The following is a 23,701-nucleotide window of genomic DNA, read 5'->3' as shown; positions in this document are numbered from 1 at the left end:
AACTACCACTTTCCCCACTGTGGGTTTTTTTAAAATTTATTACTTATTTTACCTACAAGACCTGGTGAAGAGGGGGCTGTGTCTGAGTCACCTTTGTGTACCCATGTACTTAATAAATATTTCTCAAGTGGATGAACCAGTCATTTGTAGTCCTGGATGTATCTCTGGAAAGAAAGGGCTTGTTCTTGAAACTTAGGCCCTTTCCTAAAAGGACCTTTGGTCTTGGAATCTCTAATTTGAGTTCCAGAGCCATCTTAAAACACTTTATTTTCTATTTTTATTTTTAAATATGGTTTTTAAAATTGATTTTAGAGGGAGAGAGAGAAAGAAACATTGATGAGAGAGAAACATCAACATGGGTCCTGTACCCCTCCCTGAGCCTCAGCCCGGGCATGTACCCTGACCAGAAATTGAACCAGTGACCTATTAGGACACTCTACCACTGAGCCACACTGCTGGGCCACCTTAAAGCACTTTCAGGGCGCGCTGTGTAAACTAGGAGGCACCCTGCAGGTGTAACCATCATTGTTCAAGCCTTTACATACTCAAGGGGTGATCTTGAAAAGGTGGCTTTAGATTTGGTTGGAGTTTGCGAGACCTAGAGATCTGAATGGATTCTTTAATCTTAATGCTAAACGTTGTAGATAAAATCACAATAGTTTTCGGTCTTAGATGGCATGTGCTGGGTATGAGGGTTAGATTTACAATTGAAAAAGTATTTGTGATATTTACCTACAGGAGGGGAAAGGATGGGGGAAGCCTGCCCCTGCTGCTCTTGGCTGCTTGCTGTCTTTTGTGTGTGTTTCTGCAGGAGCCAAGAGCACTGCACTTTCCCAGGAAACCAAGGCTTTCAATTAACAATCGAGACCCTAAATCATAGCCTGTCCGTTTGTAAGATGTTTGCTTACTATTATTTTATGGTGTGCACTTGCTGGAATAATTTTTAATTACTTTAATTAAATACATAATTTACTGACTTTAGAAAACAGTTGAACACAAACAACTGGAAGCTTACTGACTTCCATTGAGAAATCTCAGTGAAATGACTGAGAAAACAACAATGGTATAAACAGCAAGGGCACTGAGACCAGCGCAGGCATCTAGTTGTGTGAGTCAGTGCACGGGAGAGTGGAGACTGGAGACTGATACTGCAGGTCCTGGGAGAGTGGAACTTGGGTGGTGACACGTGGGGCCAGAAGCATGCTCTATGGAGCGGTCACACTCCCCAGCCCTGCAGCCGGGCTGCTGCGCCCCCTCAGCAGGAGCAGACGCGCACACCGAGAAAACGGGAACCACTGAGACTCGGAACCTGGAGGAACCAGACGGCTGAGGAGGGAGATGCTGAAAACGAGCACTGACGAAGGTCCAGACAGTCAGTGCGATTGCAAACGCAACGCGCTCACCTCCCCGGCTCCCCCAGTGCTGGCGGCACCTCCTCTCCTGCCCCCTCCCTCCACCCGGGCAGGCGACTGGGAGGGTCTCAGAATATCAGATTCCTCTCTGGGGACACTGACCAGCCCAAGGAACACAAGGCCCCAACGAAGTGGCCGAGCTGCCTCAGTCACCTTGCTCTCACGGTCTCAAGGGTGAGTGGACAGCCAGGACCGCGGACAGGAACCTTTAATGTGGAAGATTCCAGGACCGTTGGGAAGGAGCGTGAAGGAGATGGACAGCGAGGGGACGCAGGAACTGTCTCAGGATACTTCGCGCGCACACGGCGTCTTAATGTCCTTAGGAAGAGAAGATATAATATTCAGGCAGCAAGAGTAAGAAAATGAGAATTTTTGAAAATTTTGTTATGAATTAAAATTCTCAGAAAGTAGGGGGTAGAAAGGTAAGTTTATGGGAAATAGAACAAAAGGAAAACAGAAGCAGTCCAGGTGGTTTAACTCCACTTAATAGAGGGTTTTTAACTTCATTTAATAGGGGAACGTACAGGAATAATTCAAAGAAAAGTTTCCGGAACTAGGACGTGAATTCCTGGATCGAAGATGGACTGAATGCCCAGCACAGTGAATATAAAAAAGATGTGGCTAAAGGCACATAAATCCACTTGAAATTGTAGCGTATCAGGGATGAAAAGAATCCTGAGAACTGCGCTGGGGGAGCAGGCCAAGGGTGTGGGTGGGTCCCGGGCGAAACAGGCACCTGGATGGCCCCTGACCCTCCAGGAGCAGCGGCAGGGGCTGGGAAAGGGCAGTGCGAGGCCTCTGAAAGTCAGGGAAACTTTCCCTGAGACTGCAGGCCTGTGACGTGCAGAGTCCCCGGGGCCTTATTCCTCAAGGGGCTATTGGAAGATGTGTTCCAGCAAATGGAAAGAGGCTGAGAACAGCTCCAGGAAGCGGGATCCTGTACAGGAGAGAGTCCGAAAGGACTCCTGAGAAGCTGGACACGCACAGGCGCCTGGAGAGGATCCGTCCCGGCGGCGGGGCAGAGAGGCCTGGGGGAGGGTTAGCCTCCACGAGTAAAGAAAGAAGACCTGGCAGTGGAAGGCGTATGCCCTGGCTGGGTGGCTCAGCTGGCTGAGTGCCGTTCCCATGCACGGGGCGTTCCCGGCTCCATCCGTCAGGGCACATGGAGGGGGGGTGCAGGAGGCAGCTGACCCATGGTCCTCTCCTTCTCCCTCCCCCCTCCCCCTCCCAAAATCAGTGAAACCATATTTTTTAAAGGAGTTTTATGGTGGTACAAGAGACTTCAGAGATGATTTTGTGATAGATCTGTAGAAGATCAATCAGACGACCCCCCCAAAGCAATTAATACCTCCTCAGAGAACTAAAAGCCACTTGTCCATGACTCAGCCTCGAGTATGGTTTTCCATTTAACCAGAAATTGTCCCATGACTCGATTGGAGCATGGGATGGACGACGCAATGGATATTCTTTGGGAGAAATCCATAGATGGTGTCTAAAGTGGAAAAAAAGTTTTAATAGCTCTTTAAGCATGTTATTGAAATACAAGGGTGTAAATACTATGGGAAAAGCTGTAAGTGTTGAAAGTGGTTATATGCCTTGGCAGTAAGAATTGGGAGTGAGAATTGGGACGGTTTATTTTTTGACATAAACCTTATACTCTTTTTGAGTTTTTAAAGTACTTTGTGCTTTGATTTAAAAACTTAAAACGTGAATAAAATGAAAATAGCTGCTTCTAAAGGCATTTAAAATTTGCCTCTTACAACAAGATCTCCCGCCAGACTGGGAGCCCTGCCCTCGGTGCAGTTGGAAATAACCAAGAAAATGGATTCCGCACATTTTAGCCCTTCGGTGCTGGCTGCCTTGTATGAGAGTGAGTGCCTTCAGTTTGAGCCAGAGCCAGAGGCTGTGCCCCAGGGTCCTGCCATTTCCCGAGACCCCAGGATAGACAGCAGGAGAGAGGAGGGAGGAGCAGGCGCTGGGCGTGGCTGGGCCTGGCGTGTGCCTGCCCTGGCGTGTGCCTGCCCTGGCGTGTGCCTGCCCTGGCGGACGGGGGCAGCGGTCGTGGGAAGCCAGCCTGAAGCGGCACAGGGCCCCTCTGCTTCCGCGCCCACTTGCCCTTTCCTTCTCGAGATGCAGCGGGAACTTGAGTCTCGAGGCTGGTGTGGGCTGGGTGCCGGGCGACCTCTGCCTCGGGCCTGGCGGCGCGAGGCGGCCAGGAGTGCCCTGCAGCAGCCAGGATTCACATGAGGTTTTTTCTCCTCTGGTTCTTTCTGAGAACAGCCCAGGCATCATCAGAGATGGGGATAGGATTTGCTTTCAAAATAAAAAATTTTAAATAACAAGAGAGGAAAAAGTGCAACCCGTGGCTTTTCTTTCTGGTAGTGATACTGTGGAGCTAAGTGGCACCTTAATTCAACATCATCCCTAAGAATTAAAGAACCTCAGTAGCCTGCGTGGCGCATAAAGAAGCGGCCGCGAGCGCGTCTCTGAGGCTGCCCGCGCGTCTGGCTCGTGGCGTTGAGAGGAGCAGAGCCTCCCGTCAGTAAGAGCACTGGGCACGTGTATCTGACAGGTGCCCGCACTTACGGACATTATAAAACGTGGCAAAAGCCACTCTCAAAAGGGTGAGCTACAAAGAGAAGTGGAAGTTCTAGGTTGGGGTTTTTCCCTGCCCTTCAGTTGACCGTCTCCCTCACTTTTAGAGCTGATGTGGGGGTGAAGCACCTCAGTCTTTCACGGCCCTCCGTCCTTTGGCCCTGCGACCTCGGCGCGCCTGGCGCGGGCAAGGGAGGGCTGAGCCCGCAGCTCTCCTACAGTTCACTGCTGAGACCTTTTTAAAAGGTTCTGTTCCTTTACCCACCAGCTATGGACTTCTTCCAGTAAATACCCATCGCAGACTCCACGTGTGGCGATACCCAGCACAGACTGCCCCCCTCCCGCTGCCACCACACACTCTGGCACGGCGGGAAACAGGCTCCTCGAAGGGAAGGGGCTTGTGCCCGGGCGGCTGAGTCAGGACCAGGGCCGTCCATTCTCCCCAGGGTCCCCTGGTGCGGGTTGGAGCTCAGGGCACCCGGAGCCCATCTCGGCTACTTTTTCCTCACGAAGTTGTAAAAGTCAGCATAGAGGATCCTTTGCCGCCTTTGACCTGTTCCCATCACTGGGATTGGCTTGGAACTTGCATCTCCGAAGCTGGGAATTCTAGGGGTGTAGCCACGGCCTTGCTTCTGTTCCCCTCTCCTGCTTCCTTTTGTCTGACCGGCGGGGGGAGGCTGCCGTTGGGACCCTGGGCTCGCTCTTCCATTGGGAGGTGAGACCCTTCCAGGCCTCCCAGGTGTCTGCTGAACCCCGTGTATTCTAGCAACTCATTGCTCTTGTAAACCGAGTGTCCTGATTTGGACAATCAGATCGTCCTGGTTTGGGCTGCCCCTCGGGCTTCAGCAGCGGCAGCCTCGGGGTGGGGGGTGGAGAGGTCAGGCCTCCCTCGCCCCTCGGACGGAGCTTCCGAGCATCTTCGCCTCTACGGGGAGGACACTCACATGGTTTAAGCTTTAGAACTGTTTGGATGAGAGACAGTCTTTGCATTTCAGCTTCAGGTTCATAAGAAGACTTTTGTTTTATCTTATTTCTAATGCTTTTTTTACTCAACCAAAAAGTTCAGAAGATGTTTTCCTTTGAAAAATTTGGCTAGCCAGGAATATCTGAAATAACGAATTTCTGTTTAAAGCAAAGAAACATGAAACAGGTTTAACGGCCTGGGTTTCTGAACCTGGCCCATCTAACAAAACCTGTTTCCCAGTTGGCAAATTACAATGATTTTTATTGCCAGTGTTAGAAAAATGGTGGTGTTCCCAGCAGCTGTATATTTATTGTAAGTGATGTACTGGTAAAAACCATTTTTTTGTTCCTGAATAGAAAATGCCGCAGGTATAAACTAACAGATCTTTGCTTGCTTTGCTCTGAAGAAGAAAGACACCGGTAGCACTGCGTGGGTGTGGCTCTCCGCGCTCTGGCCTCCAGTTTCTGTGTGCTGTTTGTCCCAGAGTCCAGGGTGGTGGAAGTATTTTTGTTTGTTTTATGTTCTGGTAGCTGGTTTTTAAAAAGAAGAGCCTCTGTTACTGAGGCGTGCAGGGCAGTGTGTAGGGCTCGGAGCCGGTGCCACGTGCCCCCCCCCCCAAGTACAAACCGCACAGGAAAAACAGTGTCCCTGCAGAAGGCCCAGCTTCGAGGCCTTTGCCACAGGCAGTTGCCCTCAGTTGTCCTCCCTAGATGGCGTTTTGAACAAACTGTAGTGTCCTGTTTTTCTAAGACTGGGAAAAGTGTAAAGGCATTAAGCTAGCAAGTGGCAGGCAGCAGGTGCCTTGTCTGGGGCCAGTGTGGGTGTCAGAATTTAATGAAGACGGCTTGGCCATTAAAGGCCTTGTTTCTAAACACCAGGACAGGAACTCACTTCTCATGTCCTGCCCCCACCCGTGGAAACTGGTGAGTTCTGTGCATTGAATTCCGAGGGCAGACTGGAGGGAAAATCACAGAACGTGGAGTGTCTGAAATAAGAAGAGGTGGGGCCAGAAGCCCGTGCAGAGCTCCATGGAGAATAAGGGTGATGCAGTTAGTGCTCAGCCGAGAGGACAGACACCACGTAACCCTTCCTGTCCAGCTGCTGCCCAGGAAGCGGCTTGGCACCCCTCGGGGTCATTTGTGAGTGTCCACCTTCACATTGAGAGCTGGTCGAGGGCCGGGAGAAATCCAGGAGTGCTTGGACCGCAGTAAATACTTTGTATACCCATTTTAAATATTCGTGTCTAATATCCCCAGTGCTTTACCTCAAACTGCCTTGGCTTTTTAATATTTAATCTCAACGTCACATTAAAGTTTGTGGTGGTAATAATCGGTTTCCTGTGTCTTGAGAAATTTGGTGGCTATTTATTTACTCTCTAGAGCTGTGCAGTCCAGTGCAGTAGCCACTAACTGCATGATAATTTAAGTGAACTTTAACGAAATAAAATTAAAAATTCAGTTTCTCAATCGCCCCAGTCACATTTCGGGCCCTTGGTAGCAGCCCGGGGCTGGCGGCTGCCGCGTGGACCATGGTGAGACGTGCTGTCCCAGCAGCCCCGGGTTCTGTGGGGCAGCGCGGCCTCGGGCTCGCCTTTCCCGCGGGGGACGGACCGGTGACTGTTGCCCTCTGCACTGGGCCAGTGCTTTACCGACAGACGAGTGCCCGCGTGCCCGTGTTCCACGCTGTGGGGTCCCCGAGGCAGCCAGCCTGGGAGGCAGCACCTTCAGCACCTGCTGGTGGGATGCACAGTGATGTCTGGGTAACAGGACCGGCTTTGAGACCCAGCGGCCCTTCGGGCGGGGGCTGACCAGCGGGCAACCCTGAGTTTTTCGGAACCTGTTTTCTCATCTGTAGAACAGGAATGAAATATCTGCTTCCTAGGATTGTTACGAGAATCATATTAGGTAAAGTAGGTGGAATAAAAACTATCAAACCCCCCCTGGCCAGGTAGCTCAGTTAGAGAGTGGTCTCAAAAAGCCACGGTTTCGGGTTCAGTCCCGTCAGGGCACATGCGAGAACCAAGCAGTGAGCACATAAATAAGTGGCACAACAAGTCGGTGTTTCTCTCCGTCTCTCTCCCTCTTCCTCTCTAAAGTCAATTTAAAAAAAAAGAATGTCACATAGCACAGTGTGGGGTGCGTAGTAAGCGTGCTCCGTGGCAGTTGTTTGCAGTCATAGTGATGAATGGTGATGCCTTTCTTACTCTGGCTGATGTCAGCTCCTCTTTTCCTGGTGCGTGCTCTCTCTTCACCTTCTTTTCAGTTACTTTTTGCCTTTATTTGCCCTATTTCTATTTTCCTTTATTTGTCGTCTTTGTCTCCTTTTTCAGACTCAGGGCCTTGGGTAATATTCAAGGACTGAGGATGCGCTGTCCCCTAGTTGCTGTGGCACAGGGAAGAATAGGAAATAGTAGGTACACAAGCGAAGCCCAGCCCTGCGGGGATTCCCAGAGGCCCGGCGGTCACCGGCCGGTAGAGATGGGCCGTGACGCCCCCCATTCCCCGTGACCGGGCGGGGAAGACCCCCGCTGATGATTTCCTTCCTTCCCAGCAACAAAGGCGAGAGCGTGAGGCCAGGAGGCAGCAGGAGCGCGAGCAGCGGAGGCGCGAGCAGGAGGAGAAGCGGCGCCTGGAGGAGGCGGAGCGGCGGCGGGCCGAGGAGGAGCGGCGGCGGGCCGAGGAGGAGCGGCGGCGGGCCGAGAGGGAGCAGGTGAGCCCGCGGCGCCGGCCGGGGCGGGGTGCTCGGTGGCGGTCACGCGGTCGGGCGCTGCCGTCCTTCGGCAGAGACGTCAGTTATTACACGTCAGAGCCTGAAGCCAGGACCGTGGGCTCCAAACAGTGTGAGGCTGAAAGATTTCGGAATGTGCCTTCTCGGGCTCAGTTTAAATGCTTCAGACCCAACGTATCATTTAAAAATGAAATTAAAAACCAGCTGTAAGAAATTTCTTATGAGCAATGTTTGAAGTAGCCACTGGCTAACTGAATAATATATCTTTGCGTATAGTTCAGTATGTACGTGTGTAGCATTTTAGAAAAAAAGATCAGGTTTTAGTAATATTTATAGCATTTTATTAATGCCAGATAATAGTTTTCTTTAGAAATCTCTGTTTCTTGAACCACCTGTGCAAACAAAAATTGAGTTTTCTGTTGTCTGTGTTGTCAGTGTGGATCCCATCACTCGCCTCCTTGCCTTTCATGTCTTTGAATGAATCACTCTGTTAGGAGCTTTGAATAAAGAAAAAAAGATATGAGCGGACCGGTTTAAATAAAACTTGAGATTCATACGTAAAGTACTTTAGAACAGTGGTATGAACCTCCAGATGGGGTCGTTTGGTGGTGGTTCTGGATACAAACTCTGCCTCGGGTGATCTGAGACTCGGGCTTGTCCGCTCGTCGCCAGTGTTCCCGAGGGGTTCAGGTGACACCCTTAATCAGTTACCTCCCTGACACTGGGCCAGCTGACCGGGGTGCGTTGTGATGTTTTCTCACATTCTAGTTTATACTTGGGGAGTGCAAAGAAGAGAAAACATGCACTACATGCTTTCAAAAATTAAATCACAAGTTAACTCTCACAGCTCGAGTGTGAGAAGACGGCACTCGTTGGCTTTTGTGTATAGCAAGTATTCATCACCTCTTTAAAAAACAGCATGAAAAAGCAGTTCTGTTCGGCTTTCTTCTATTGCAAAATAGTTACTCTGACATGAATGTCACTTCGCATAAGTGTGCGCGTTCGTGTGCGTGCATAACCGTGTTCTGTGTGTTCACTGACTGTAGGCTAGGGCCTTTGTGACTTGGATAGATGTGAATTTTCCAGTTGTCCCTTTGTTTTGAAGGCAGAAAACAAATGAGTGCACTGCTCGATCTTTTAGTTTATGGTTTAATTCTCTGTAGTTCAGAGAAGAGATGAGTTAGGAGTGAGATTCCTTTCTCGGTCACTGCTGGGAGGGCCACACAGATGCTCGGACGGGCCTTGGCAGGGGCACGTGTGCTGGAGGGCTAGCTCAGGTGGAGCCCGGGGTGGAGATGAGGCGTGCTTGCCACTGGTCTCGTGGATACGCTTTCCCCCAGACCGGCTTGTCTGTCTGATTTTTGGCTAAATTTTCTTTGAAAGATAAAGCTTTCTAAGGAAATTTATGCGTCATAATTTCTGTTATCCAGCATTCTCTTCTTGGTGAGCTGAAACATCTGCTCAGCTGTCCTCAGGTGCAGCCTGGTGTGTGGGTTGCCAGCGGCAGACACTGTAAAGAAATAATCTCAATTTCAGAATGAAATTGGCTACTCCCCTTCAAGAGCAGCTAGCTTTCTTCCCTGCTGAAAAGGAAGGAAACTTCTTTTGTCCATCAGTGTTTGTTCTTTCTGAAGTTACTTTATATCTATTTCATAGTTGAGCCTCACAAAAAAATCCTGAGAATTGGGAGAGCATATTTTTGATAGCAATTTTTCAGGTGAGGAGACGGGAAAACAGAGGGTTGAGGGCCTGCTGGAGGCCATGTCTGAGGTCGCTTGGTTTCCCAGTCCACAGAAGATGCGTGTGATTCAGGGTTGCAGTTTTCCTCTTTACATACATACTTTGGATGTGTTTACTGTGTTCATTCTTTATCACTGTCTTCCCATTGGAAACAAGTCGCCCACCTCTCCTTTCTCTCTCTTAGACATGCTCACGCACACACTCACATTCACACACGCACACCTGACCCCCATCGTGAAGAACCTGGGGCTGTTCATTTGTGAAAAGTCGCCTGAGTCTACGTTTCCAGATGTGTCTTTCAGAATGTAGCTGTTTTAGGAACCATGTTTGTTTTATTTTAATATTAAACAGGTTTTGGTTTTGGGTTTTAAAAATTGGCCACCCATGCTTGTTATAAATAGTGACTAGGAAGTAGACATTTATTAATGAGAAACCTCTGGTTTCCTGAAACTAGACTCCTGGTGTCTCCGGAGGCTGCCGTCCTAGTAGGACGTCGCAGCCCTTTAACCCAGCATGTGTGTGTAGCGGCTGTGTGCTAACAGGCACCCTCCCAGCACCTTTATGCAAACCGTTGCTTTGCATGTCATCATTTATTAGGCTCTTTAGGTCTTAGGGGCCAGATTTTGAAGTTCTTGGGAAAATCTTCAGCAGTAGATTTTGTTAAAGAGACTTATTACTAAGTGAATCACCACCAGGGACGACCGGGCCGATGGTTCGCGGGGCTCCGTCGGGTGGCTCGTGCTCCCTGTTCGGGTGGATTGACCGCGGGTGATTTCTGTGTGACAGGAGTATATCAGGCGTCAGCTAGAAGAGGAGCAGCGGCACCTGGAAACCCTTCAGCAGCAGCTGCTGCAGGAGCAGGCCATGTTACTGGTAACGCCCCGCGTCTGTCGTGCTGTGTAGAGCAGGTGCCGGGGCGCGTCTCCCCCGGAGCGGGCGCAGCGGTGCGCCGCCAGACCACTGGTTAGTGCGGTGGGCCGACAGGCTCACGGGGAGACGGCCTCTGTGGTCCTGCTGCTTGGGACACATTTCCAGGTGGCTTTTACTTATTTACTTATTTCCCATTAATAACTGTTGTTTGGTAGATAGACAAGGTTTTGAACAGAAGTTGGCATTCAGTGAACAAAAGAGATACTAAGGGCTGACGTTCAGAACACTTCCCGTAGGGTTTTTACCTAGTTCACTCTAGGTACCTTTTGAAACCACTGCTACTGACTTTTAATTGAATTCTCTCTTACTCTGTCCAGTGATATTATTGTTAGCAACAAGCTGTCAGATTTTCCACAGGTAATATGCTATTTAAAATCCCAGCTATTTTGCTTTGTTACAAAACATGGGGGAAAATAGCATGGTTTTTAAAAAAGTTGAGAATGAATTGGAGCAGAGGTGAGCTCTCCAGTGTCCCATAGATTTAGTGTCTCCTCTCCCTCTCCAAGGAGTGCCGATGGCGGGAGATGGAGGAGCACCGGCAGGCAGAGAGGCTCCAGAGACAGTTGCAACAAGAACAAGCCTATCTCCTGTCTCTACAGCACGACCACCGGAGGCCACACCCGCAGCCGCCGCAGCAGGAACGGAGCAAGCCCAGCTACCATGCTCCAGAGCCCAAGCCCCACTACGAGCCCGCGGACCGAGCTCGAGAGGTAGCTGCTTTCCTGGGTCACGTAGACATGAATCCGTGTTGGTGCCCTGCCTCTGAAGACGTGTGATTAATGCTAGAAGGGGCATCAGCACAGCTGATGATCCACCCCCTGGGTTTTCTAGATGAGAAATTGGGTTTCTGAGAAGTGAGGGGACTCGCCCAGGGTTTCTTACCCAGTTTAGTGTTTTATCCATAGAGGACAGAGTGCCTCTGTTAACAGTTCTCAGATGAATTGAACACTGAACTGAAAGGGGAAGATTGTGTGGCAGAACTGTAGAACTGTTCTTTAAAATGTAGATGAGGGAAACGGTGGCCTGGTTAACTGTTTTTCCAAAACTGCAATGAAGATGAAGTGTGCCTGTAGCCCAATTACTGACTTTTCAGTGATCCTGACTCGTCATGAGTTGGTGCACCTGGGAAAGCCTCCCAGTGAGATGTGGCAAAGCAGCCACTGTTCCGGGCGCTAGGAAGAGGGGGAGCCTGCCAGCCTCCTGGCCTGTAGGTGGCGCCCTCCCACCGTTCCCAGCCCTCCCAGAGAGGAGAGTGGGAGCTCGTAGGCTGGAATGCCCTTTTTGCTGGAATGAAATGTGTTTGGGATTCCTGATGATAACCTTTTAATCTGTTGATTTAGTTGGTTGTGACACATTTAATTTTTTTACTAGTTTATCATCTTCATGTACAACCCTAGAATTCTTGCCAGGGGGAGATTTTCAAGGCTGCCTCTTTTAACTTTTATGCTCATAGGTATTTCTTACCCTGAATCGAATACTAGCCCTGCTTTGTTTGCCTCCTCCCTCTCCAGCTGCCCCTGTCTTTTCTCGTAGTTGAAATAAACAGAAAACGTCTCTCTGCAGTCCGCCCACTCCCAGGCTTGCTTTGGTGTCTGCTTTTCCCACTAACACTGAGTTCTGTCTTCTGATTCTCTGATGCAGGCGGAAGATAGATTTAGGAAAACTAACCACAGCTCCCCTGAAGCCCAGTCTAAGCAGACAGGCAGAGCGTTGGAGCCACCAGTGCCTTCCAGATCAGAGTCTTTTTCCAATGGCAACTCCGAGTCTGTGCTCCCCGCCCTGCAGAGACCAGCTGAGCCACAGGTGCGCAGCGAGGCCGGGTCACGGGGCGTGTGATGGCCAGAGCCTCGGCCTGTGTTACCCCATTGAGAAAGGAGATTAGCAGGAGTGAGTTTAGGCTAACCTAAAGAGGATGATCCCTCCGTTGATAGGGAAAAGAAGGAGTTTTTTAAAAGGTTTTTGTTGTACTCATTAAGAATATCTAGATTAGGTGATTCCTTCTCTTAGTCTAATGTTTTGTCTTCCTAACGCAGATGTTCATGAATAAGTGTCTTATTCTAACACAAAGAGTTTTTCAGTTTGGTTTTTAGAATGTTAGTGTTACAAAGTACTTGGAGGGCAAACCAGACCTTTTTTTAGCCAGTCCTGGGCACCGGCCTGGTTCCATGAGGGGGCGTCAGAGAGTCACGACTTCCCTGAAATTCCACTTACAAGCTTTGGGTTTGTCCACATGTGCACGGTTTCTTTTATGTGTGTGTGTGTGTGTGTGTGTGTGTGTGTTTCCTGGGAAAAGGGCCTTTTAGCAGATTCTCAAAAGGTTCGAGATCCTAAAAAGTTACCATCCAATGGGTTAGGTGTGGCTTTCCCTGAAGTAGGTCAGGGTAAAGGTCACAAGCTCTCATTGGTCGGCTATAGCCTTCCATCCTGTCCAGGTGAGGGAGGACCTCTGGGCTGAGTGCCGCGGCCCAGGGAGCCCCCTCTGTTGCCTTAGAGGAAAGGGGGCTGCAGAGACTCCCCACGGCAGAGATCTTAGGTTCCCCCGACTCCCGGTTTCCTGCTGAAAACAACAACTTTTAGTTATTTTGCTCCTTGCAACTGTGCGACCCAGAATGTTGGAAACAGGTTTGGAAGCCTAGGCTTACCTGTCACTGATGATTGCACGTGAAAGTTCACATTCTTGTGATAGAAGGAGCTGTGGTGTTTTGAAAAACACATTCAGATGAGGTTTTGAATGTGCTTCACAGTAAATAAGCCCAGTGTGGAGGAGTTTAAAGAGTAAAGAACCAGGACCTTACCATAAGGTGTGAAGGGGGGCAGGGGAGGAGCACTGGGCCCTGGGAGGCTTTTGCGTAGGGTCAGCAGCTTCTTGATTCACACGAGAGCTCACCCGCATGCCGATTGGCAACTCAGAGTAAACTCAGAGTAAGGGATGGAAAGAGGGAAGCAGAGGAGAGAGCAGGGGAAAAGGGAAGGGCAGAGAGGAGGAACTAGCAGAATAGGTTTGATGACATTCACTGGACAGCCCAGGATTGAAGTTTTTATTCTGAAGGTTAAACCTACCGCAAATAGAACATCTTCATCAATGTGGCCACTGACAGTTTAGAAAATAGGAGTTCCTGAATTCTATAGACTACATTTCACGTTAATTACAGAGCCTGGGAATAGGCCCCCCTTACCTCCTCCTGTGTAAAGTTGCTTCTTGCTGAAGCACCTATGAAAACGTTCTCTTTGGGGGAAACTTTTTTCAGGGAGGACTCTATTCTAAAACCCATGTTTTAAAAATTATAGTTATAGATAATACTTTAAGTTCCATGCTCCTCCAGACTGAAGATCTTACACGTTTGAGGCATCTGGATTGTGCCAGTAGCTCGCCATGCGCCGCTCACCTAGGACTCACCGACCTGGCCCTGACTTTGAATCTTGCTTTTGGGGAGGTAGAATCAGTTGTGATTTGGCATTTCCAGTTTTCATTAAATGCACTGATGTAATAGATACATAGCTGGAATTGTGTAAATTGCAACATTAAACACATATTTTAAAACAATAAAATACAATTTAAAAAGAACAGACAGATTATTTCAGAGGTTTTTTTCCCAGTTTAAAAGCAGCCAGATAAACTCAGTTAACAAGTAATTGTCAAGTAGAAGGTCAGTTTAGGGAATCACAGTAATGACTTTCTAAAGAAATCTAAGTTATTTTTTCCCTAGCTAGTATGAAGATGTATGGAGACCTAGGGTCTGAGAGTTTTAAGGCTTGAGAGAAGAAAGAAGGAAAATTGTGTTGGTGTATTTGAAAAGTTGGCCGTTTTTAAGTTATTTTATTATAATTTGTCCAAACATGAGGGGTTTGTCTTTGCTCATTCAGTGTGCGTTTTTCCTGTCCCTTGGTCTGAAATCTTACACTGCCAGGTAACGCGAGGGGGGTAGGCAGGTCTGCGGGTGCTGTGCGCACCCGACTCCCGCCCTCTCCGCCTGGGCCGTCTCTGCTTCTCCCCGGTGTGCATGTGGCACACTGTCCCCCGTCAGGACAGGAGGCCTATAAGCCTTTTTTTTAAAATCTTCATGTTTACTTCTATCTGTAATGTTTGTCTGGATATTAAGAGTTTTCCTTCTAAGTGTACATTTGCTCTTTTCCTACAACTGTGCTCCCCGATCCCGGCCTCACTGTAGAGTGTGACTGTTGGCTGCCTGGCTCCCTAACTCTGTAGCCCCGGTTGCCTTCCCAGTGCCCGCTTTGGATTTGGAATTGACCAGAAAAGCATTTTATGCAGAACGCATTGAATGTCTTGTGTTTTGTTCTCTTGTAAGGTACAGTGGTCCCACCTGGCATCTCTCAAGAACAATGTTTCCCCTGTCTCGCGGTCCCATTCCTTCAGTGACCCTTCTCCTCCCAAATTCGCACACCACCACCTTCGCGCTCAGGACCCAGGCCCACCTCCCCGCAGTGAGGTGCTCAGTCAGAGCTCTGACTCTAAGTCGGAGGCGCCTGACCCCACCCAAAAGGCGTGGTCTAGATCAGACAGTGACGAGGTGCCTCCAAGGGTAAGGAGCAGAGGACAGATGGGTGCTGCTTTTTCCTGTTTGTTACCTTTAAGAATTCTTTATTTTAATTAAGGGTCTGGTGGCTTCACCAGAATTAAGGGGCAATGACATTTCAAAGAAACTTGCACTGTGGGGAGAAAGCTCCACAGCCAGGCCGTCGCCTCCCGCCAGCGGCAGTTAGCGGTTCATTGTTGGTAATTCTGTATGTAAACATTAGGTAACAAAATGACTTGAGAGGGAGTCTGTAAACAGTAAGTTCTTAGAGCAAAGTGTATTCAGTCTTACGCAGAAGCTACAGAGTATTTTGCAATCTCAACCGTTATCCAAATTTTCAGAAAAGGTCTTACAAGGAAAAATCATGAACAAAAATTTCAAAAGAGATATTTTTCTTTTTAAATTGAGGAATTTTTGGCTTTGCTTTGCTTTAAACTTTTTTTTTTAGTTTAATTTTTTTGGGGTAGTTATTAATGTTCACCATTAATTAAACCCAAGGGCCCATTTTAGTTTATTTTCCTCCACTTGGAATTTGCTTCCTCTGAACATTCCCTCGCTTCCTACCAGCCTTTGCTTCCTGCTCATCCATTCGTAGACATTGTTTGGTTTCTTTGAGCTTATTTTCCTGATTCTCACATTATCTTAGCAAAATGCTTTGTACGTCCTGCCAGACTCCAGTGCAGACATCATTTGGATGCTGCAGAGCACAGAGGGCCGCTGTCCTGGCTCCTGTGCCTCCCTCGGCCTGACCCTTTCAGTGGGAGGCACAGAACGGTCAGGAACGGGTAGGCCGCGGATGGAAGGGCTCCAGAATTAGGACTGCTGTAGAAATACGTTTTGGTGGGGAGATCTTTTTTCTCCGCATATTTCAGGAACTTAACTGCTGCCTTTTCCACCCAAAGGTTCCCGTGAGGACGACGTCGCGTTCCCCCGTCCTGTCCCGCCGGGACTCCCCGCTGCAGGGCAGTGGGCCGCAGAGCAGCCAGGCTGGCCAGAGGAACTCCACCAGGTAGAGGAACAGAGGCCCAGGAGCAGGCTTGCTGCTCGGTCGCCTACAGTCTTCTGTCGTCCTTTTTCATAAAAATGCCAATAAACAGGGAAGTTCTGGGGCAGAGAGATTACCAGTTTATAGAAGAAAAACTGCCGCAAACTTCATTAACTTGAATAACATCGAACTGATCACTAGTGAAGAGAGAGCCGGCCGCCGGCAGTGTGTTGCGGCAGGTTTCAGACGATCCGGCCAGTCTCTGAGAGTGCGAGGCGGGAGCTGGTAGATGTGCCCTCCTGGGGCCTGGGAGCACAGATGACAGGCAGCCCTGAAGACCGTCAGTGGTGGCTGACAGTTCACAGTAAACCAGTGAATTAACCAAATACTCTGTTTTGGTGCTAAAGCTGTTCTTTCCTGTACAGTAGCTATTGGCCTTGTGAGGCGAGTGCCTGCTGTATTATACGGCTAAATTTCAATTTAACTTCATTGAGATTAAATAAGAGGCAAACTTACTTTCCTTGGTGACACTGGCCGTGTGCCGGGTGTTCAGCAGCCGCATGAGTCCGTGGCTGCCGTGTCACACAGCTCAGCTGTAGGGCGTCTTCGTCGTCGCAGGCGTCCGTGGGCCAGCACGTTCTAGAGGAAGGAGGAAGGGTCCCTGGTGAGCGTTTTCTCCTTGATCATTAGGGAACCTCTGAAGTTCGCCTTCCGTGTGCGGAGCCCCCATGTCACTGCAGCAGGGAGCTGGGAGCTGGGCCAGAAGCTGCAGTGGCCGCCCTAGCCCTTGCATGTGCAGGGAGACTGTGGGCTCTGCCGTGGCCGAGTGGGCACCAGCTCCTCCCTGTGAGCGTGGCTCTGCCTGTGCCCCTCAGGGACGCATCACAGCCCACGCTCCCTGGCACCTTTCCAAAACAGCCCCCCGAGGGGTAGGCTGTGCAGGGGTCGGTTTGAGACCAGTAACGGTCGCTGGGAGCAGCAGCCCAGAAGCAGTATAATTTTGTATGTAATTTGTATAAGTGGGTTTTTTATAATGTTGCTATTGCAGAAATAGTGACACCTCTAGACCAAACAGTAGCCATTCCTCTCACCCTAATGAAGATTTGGGGTCTGCTAGTGGTAGAATATCATGTAGCATTTTTGGTTTGTTAGGATATGTGAGATAAAACCCATGAAAAATGTAACTTTCAGTGAGTTTAATGTTGAATGTTTTTCTCATACGTGTTTCATGCATGTGCTTATAATTTGACGCTCCACCTTGGGATAATGCATTAGCTCTCTTCTCTCCTTTTCTTTCCAACAGCAGTATTGAGCCCAGGCTGCTGTGGGAGAGAGTGGAGAAGCTGGTGCCCAGGCCTGGCAGCGGCAGCTCCTCGGGGTCCAGCAACTCGGGGTCCCAGCCTGGCTCCCACCCTGGGTCTCAGAGCGGCTCGGGGGAGCGCTTCCGAGTGAGATGTAGGACACCTTTCTGTTTCCCTTTCCCTGTTAACAACCTTGGGCTATGATTCGTGGGCACAGGCCGGGGGTTTGCACAGCTGCACGTCACAGGACAGTGTCACAGTGCAGGTCTGATGACACCAGTGGTCGTCGTAACCGTAGTGATAGAGTTAAGTTCCGAGAGCCGACACCCGCCGGCGCTGAGCACGTGACACGCGCTGTTTCGTCTTCATAAGGACCCTCTGAGGTGTAGCCGTCGTGTCTCCATTTTACAAATTACCATGACTGCAGCGCAGTGAGATTCGGTAGCTGGTCCGAGGTGACTGGCGAGATGTCGGAGCTGAGGTTTGAACCTCTTTCACGATAGACTCCATCGCTGTTGGTTACGTAAACTTACAATCAATTAGCGAAACTTCCCTCCTTGGGATTGTTGACCTGACAGGGCGCTGCGAACACGTTAAGTCAGGTGTGGCGATGCTGGAGTCCGAGCAGGGAGTCGGAAGCCCAGAGTCCAGGGCGCGTGCGGAGACCTGCCTGCGCGGGGCCTGCAGCAGTGGCCGGGGCCGGGGGGACGCGAAGGCTGACGGGCCAGGTCTGCCCTGTAGCACCGTCTGGGTGTAGGACACATCTGCCTTTCTTGTCTCCTGAATTTCATAGCTTCATCCAAATCCGAAGGCTCTCCATCCCAGCGCCTTGAAAACGCAGCGAAAAAACCTGAAGACAAAAAAGAAGTGTTTAGACCGCTGAAGCCTGCTGTAAGAATTGCACAGCCTCAGTTTACTTATTTCAAGCTTGGGTGAGATCCTTCTATTAAACAGATGTAGTTGAGAGGCACAGTCCTTTCTCCGGGGCCCCTTACAGATTTGAGGACTTAGAATGGATGCCGTAAACCTCAGACACATTGTGCCCCTCCCAGCTGAGCCCTTTAAAAATGTAGGAGAATGGAGGGCTTTTTACCCCTTTGCTTTGCATTAACCTTGGCACTCTCGACGAGCTGGGCATTTATAACACTGGCTTTTAGAGTAAATCTTCCCCGTCACCTCTTTAAATCACCTGTTGTTTAAGTCCCGCCTTCGGTACAGCGGCGGCTGTGACTCCCTCACTCTCTAACCCTGCTGCACTAACTGCCTTGTCTGCACCGTGCGGATCGTAAGCCGGTCGGGACTGTGGTTTCCTGCTTGAACTGAGTCCTGTGCTCGTCTCCCTCTCCCGTGCTCCCGCGCTGCTCGCCCGCCCCGGCCAACGGCGCCGCTGCTGGACTGCAGAGCGAAGTGGTGAGCCGCCCCGGAGCGCAGCCCGCGCCAGCTGCTGGGGCGTTTCCTGCCTCAGTTTACCTTTTTGTTCGTTTCTAGAATGAAAAAACCCTAAGCTTTTGCTTCTTTTTTTTAACACATGGAATTTGCTGCATACATTTTTTATTGTTAAGTATAGCTTAAAAAACCCAAAAACTTCTTAAGAAGCCACTACTACAGTCTTGACACGGTTAGCAAGGCTCAGGGTCACACTTGGTCACTGTGATTTCAGAGGCTCAAGCTCAGGGGACAGACGGACGTGTTCTTCCCTGGGGAGCAGAGAACTGTTGGAACTGCTGGGGGAAAAAGAAAGGAATAAGCCTTCATAGCCTGCTTTGTAGGAAACCATTGTTTTGAAATAAAATTCCCAGGTAGAAAGATACACTTTCAACTTCTGTATGAAAATGTAGAAAATGAATAATAATCGTACTTGGGAATTATATTTGGGTAATTGATTCTTAAAATAACTCAGTATAGACCAGTAAAGGGAAAAAACTGTGGGTTTTTTACTCTCTCTGATGTTCACATTCATTGGCACTATTGCAAGGTAATAATGTGAAGATTCGGGGTAAGGCCGGGGTGGGTGCCGGCCCCGCCCCTGCCCACCCGCCTGCCCACAGCGGCCCGGCTTCCGCTTCCTCACTTCACGTTGTTGTGAACGTTTTTAAGAATGTGGCAGGATGTTAACAATTGGTCAGGCAAGATGTGAGTGGTGAGCTGGTGCTCAGTTCACTCTCACTTTGCTGAAGGTTTGAAATTGTTAAAAATAAACATTGAGGTTAAAAATAGAACCTTCACCAAGTACAGACTTTAAATGAGCCCTGTTTAACTAGAATCGCTTTGTGGATAATCTCCTTAAAAGAAGACTTTGTTACATAGGTGTTTTTATAGCAAATTCCAAGGATCGGTTTACATACATTTTCTTTCCTGTTAATCCTAACCTGGGATATTTTCTCCACTGCTTTTCAGAGGGAGTGGAAGGGAGGGAGGGGAGTGGAGAGAGACAGAGATACATATGAGAGACTCATTGACCGGTTGCCTCCTGAACACGCCCTGACCAGGGGTGGGGAGCGAACCCACAACCCGGGTATGTGCCCTTGACTGGAAATCGAACCCAAGACCCTTTGGTGTGGCCGACACACTAACCACTGAGTCACCCTGGCCAGGGCTACACACATTTTTTTGACCTAGAATTTTATTTTATAGTTGAGGAAAAAATGCTACTGGCATATCATAAGTAGATTCTTACAGCTTTTTGGTGTGAGGTTGGGACTGACATTTGGTCTTTTCTGTCAGAAGCTCTAAGAGCTCACCTTCATCAACAGTTTTACAAACTGATGTTGTGGCCGTTTTATGAATAAAGTGCAGGCTCCCCCCCCTCGCCGTTTCCCCCCTCCCAGCCCTTGGCCTCACCCGTCTCTGTCCTCTGTGTCAGGATCTGACTGCACTGGCCAAAGAGCTGCGCGCCGTGGAAGATGTGCGGCCACCGCACAAGGTCACGGACTACTCCTCGTCCAGTGAGGAGTCGGGGACGACAGATGAGGAAGACGAAGACACAGAGCAGGACGGGGCCAGGGAACCCGTGTCCGGACCCGAGGACACCAGAGCAGCGTCAGTCCTGGGTGTACTTAGAGGATGAGATCTTCCTGAGTCTCTTTCCCCTGGGACCCAGACTCTCCCGAGTCTCTTCCCGAGTCTCTTCCCCGCGGGGACCCAGACTCTCCCGAGTCTCTTCCCCCTGGGACCCAGACTCTCCCGAGTCTCTTCCCGAGTCTCTTCCCCGCTGGGACCCAGACTCTCCCGAGTCTCTTCCCGAGTCTCTTCTCCCTGGGACCCAGACTCTCCCGAGTCTCTTCCCCACGGGGACCCAGACTCTTCCCGAGCCTCTTCCCCCTGGGACCCAGACTCTCCCGAGTCTCTTCCCCGCTGGGACCCAGACTCTCCCGAGTCTCTTCCCCGCGGGGACCCAGACTCTTCCCGAGTCTCTTCCCCCTGGGACCCAGACTCTTCCCGAGTCTCTCCCCCCTGGGACCCAGACTCTTCCCAAGTCTCTTCCCGCTGCCGCTGGGACCCAGTCTCTTCCCGAGTCTCCCCCGCGGGGACCCAGACTCTTCCCGAGTCTCTTCCCCCTGGGACCCAGACTCTTCCCCAGACTCTTCCCGAGTCTCTCCCCCCTGGGACCTAGACTCTTCCCGAGTCTCTCCCCCCTGGGACCCAGACTCTTCCCGAGTCTCTTCCCCCTGGGACCCAGACTCTTCCCCAGACTCTTCCCGAGTCTCTCCCCCCTGGGACCCAGACTCTTCCCGAGTCTCTCCCCCCTGGGACCCAGACTCTTCCCGAGTCTCTCCCCCCTGGGACCCAGACTCTTCCCGAGTCTCTCCCCCCTGGGACCCAGACTCTTCCCGAGTCTCTCCCCCCTGGGACCCAGACTCTTCCCGAGTCTCTTCCCCGCGGGGACCCAGGCCGTTTCCTACCCTGTCGTGAGACCCCATGAGCATGTGACAGGCAGGGGACTGAGCAGCAGGCCGCCTAGTGCCCTCCCTGCTGTTCGCTGTGTGTGGGTCCCCAGGGCCTCCCCCGGCTCCCAGTGTGTAGTTTGTTTCCTTTTTAATTTGAAGGTATGAAAACAGGGAAAGTTCCTACTGGTTTAACTACTTTAATTAACCATAAGCATTCATTCTATTTTTTTTTTTTTTTTGCTCAAAATAAAAACTATACTGGCAGGAACTTACCTGTTGGAGGGAAAGCGCTAAGTATTTGCGTCCCCTAAGGAAACGTTCTGCCCATAGCCTGACTGCCTAATGCCTTTGAGAAGGTGAGAACTATGAACAGAATGTCCTCCACTGAGCGCGGTCACATCCTTCAGCTCTGGGCTTTTCTCAATAGGTCGTCTCTGAATTTGAGCAATGGCGAGACGGAGTCCGTGAAAACCATGATTGTCCATGACGATGTCGAGAGCGAACCAGCCATGACGCCGTCCAAGGAGGGCACGCTGATTGTCCGCCAGGTACCGTGTCTCCGCAGGGCTGTTGGGCGGAGCTGCTCCTGTCGTCATTAACCCCCGCTCATCACTCACTCATGCTGTTTCTACATCATCTGTGTTCCTGTTAACAAGGCCCAGAGGATAGCGTCTGGGCCCGGGCGGCAGGTGTGCTGCATGCGAGAAGGTAGCCGCAGCCCCCCCATCGCTGCTCGTGCATGCTCTGCGGCAGCCTCGCTCAAGCTCCGCGCTGGGTCTCCAGTCTGTCTGATGAGAGGAAAGCCAAGGGCGCCCTCAGGAGGCTGTGGGAGCCGGGGCAGAGCCGGCCTTGCGCAGCAGCCTCCGAGGCTCTGCAGCCAGCTGTCGCTCTGCGGGTCCCTGGTGCCCCGAGGGGCTGAGTCAGGCAGGAGCTCCGGACGCCGAGCCCGGCAGTCATGGGAGGCCTCGCGCAGCGGCGGGCTGGCGGTCGCTCTGTGTGTTCCAAAATGTCCGTTTCCTTCCCGTTGACTATTAATGGGTCCCCCTAGGCGCGCTCAGTTTGGATGACTGAGCTGCAGCTGCCGGTCCCTTCTTAGCTTAGCTGTGAGGGAAGCGATCTGCTCATTTAAATAGAACAGGGCACCCACCCAGCGCTGGGGACTTTTCCCCGAGTGTGTCTCCTGCGGTGGCCATGCATTGGGTTGGAAAGTGAGAAGAACATGGAAAAGATAGGACTCAAAGAAGCTGTGGGGACTTTCTAAAGTTTTAGACAGAAAGGTTTAAAAAGAAAACACTGCTCGTGATTTTGGTGACAGCAGCTAGTGTGGCAGATAAACCAGGTCGCTTGCTGCTCGAGTCCAGTTGCCACCAGATGAGGTATTTGGAGCTCTGTTGGCTCAACGTAGGCAGCCAGCCAGGAGGTGTGGGTGACTGGGGCCCACTTCCTCCAGCCTCCTTGGTAGTGCAGCGGCTCGAGAAGCCCCACACCCGAACAGTCAGGAATCAGCAGGGCCATAGGCCATTTCAGCAGCGCTTGAGCGAGACAAGTGTGCCTGTTTTTTCTACAGAGTACAGTTGACCAAAAGCGTGCCAGCCATCATGAGAGCAATGGCTTTGCCGGTCGCATTCACCTCTTGCCAGATCTCTTACAGCAAAGCCATTCCTCCTCCACTTCCTCCACCTCCTCCTCCCCATCTTCCAGCCAGCCGACACCCACCATGTCCCCACAGGCACCCCAGGACAAGCTCACTACTAATGAGGTATGTCTTGCACCACAGCTGGCTGCTCTCCTAGGGTTGCACCAGCAGGGCCTGGTAGCTAGTTTGCAGAGGAGACCTTTCCACGTCCCTCCCCTGCCTTCCCCACCCGCTTTCTTCTGTCACCCACCCTTCTCCCCAACCCCCAAGTAACATGTTTCAGATCCGCATACAAACCCCGTAACCTGGACCAGTTTCCCTCAACCCTGCCAGTTCACTCTGTTTCTCTAGACCAGTGCAGCTGCATGGCTTTTTCTGTGTTCAGTTTACTCTATATAAAGTCTAAGCAAAGTGATCGCCGTGTTCTCAGACCCATGATGTATTTCACATGAAACTCAGAGTCATTTGTGGAATCTTTTATTTTTATCCAATAAATGAAACTCAGAAGCAGTTAGTTGGTTAAGCATACTGGGCCTCATCTGGACAAGGTTGTCGTCTCAGCAGGAGTTTCCTTCCGACAGGGCTGGATTGCTTTTGTTCGGGGAGGTGTCGTGGGTTGGTTACTCTTTATTTGTTTTCACCAACCCTGTTAAAGGATTGCTTTCCTTGAAATTCACAGTCCCGCAGAGTTTAAGAAGAGACCAGATGTTTTGGGGGGAAACCTAAAAACTTAGGGTGTCAAGCAAGAAGGTCTGAGTGTGTTGGTAACGTCAGGTTTGAGTGGGAGAGCCTGTGCTCGCTCGAGGGCTTGGCTGGGGTGCAGTCGGATGCCAGTCAGGTGGTTCTTTGCTCTTTGGAACAGGCCGTGCCCCCTTCCCACCCATGCAGTGACGGGGTGCCCCTTGAGCACCTGTTACTGACCTGAACCAGTGATTTGATTTCTTGGGAGGTTTGATTTAAATGCATTTGTCTAGCAGTTGAAGGAGGTC

At 50.6% G+C, this 23,701-nt stretch overlaps 1 protein-coding gene across 9 annotated transcripts in view; it reads left to right on the top strand.

Annotated features, from left to right (window-relative positions):
- The window catches only part of MAP4K4 (mitogen-activated protein kinase kinase kinase kinase 4), a 158,992-nt gene that overhangs the window by 115,783 nt on the left and 19,508 nt on the right, over window positions 1-23,701 (top strand). The window contains exons 13-23 of one of the 9 annotated variants that reach the window (XM_087823739.1): window positions 7,522-7,680; window positions 10,225-10,311; window positions 10,875-11,078; window positions 12,010-12,171; window positions 14,676-14,909; window positions 15,806-15,912; window positions 17,192-17,343; window positions 17,983-18,080; window positions 20,053-20,228; window positions 21,504-21,624; window positions 22,644-22,835. In XM_087823739.1, coding sequence (XP_087679865.1) covers window positions 7,522-7,680; window positions 10,225-10,311; window positions 10,875-11,078; window positions 12,010-12,171; window positions 14,676-14,909; window positions 15,806-15,912; window positions 17,192-17,343; window positions 17,983-18,080; window positions 20,053-20,228; window positions 21,504-21,624; window positions 22,644-22,835 — 1,692 coding nt within the window. The remainder of the gene's footprint in view (window positions 1-7,521; window positions 7,681-10,224; window positions 10,312-10,874; window positions 11,079-12,009; window positions 12,172-14,675; window positions 14,910-15,805; window positions 15,913-17,191; window positions 17,344-17,982; window positions 18,081-20,052; window positions 20,229-21,503; window positions 21,625-22,643; window positions 22,836-23,701) is intronic. The other 8 variants (XM_087823742.1, XM_087823741.1, XM_087823740.1 and 5 more) reach the window with 8 other exon arrangements.

Source organism: Miniopterus natalensis, chromosome 13, assembly GCF_054644295.1.
Source record: "Miniopterus natalensis isolate mMinNat1 chromosome 13, mMinNat1.hap1, whole genome shotgun sequence".
NCBI classification, from domain to species: domain Eukaryota; kingdom Metazoa; phylum Chordata; class Mammalia; order Chiroptera; family Miniopteridae; genus Miniopterus; species Miniopterus natalensis.
Note: the sequence above shows the minus strand (reverse complement) of the source record. Positions and strands in the feature narration are given on the sequence as shown.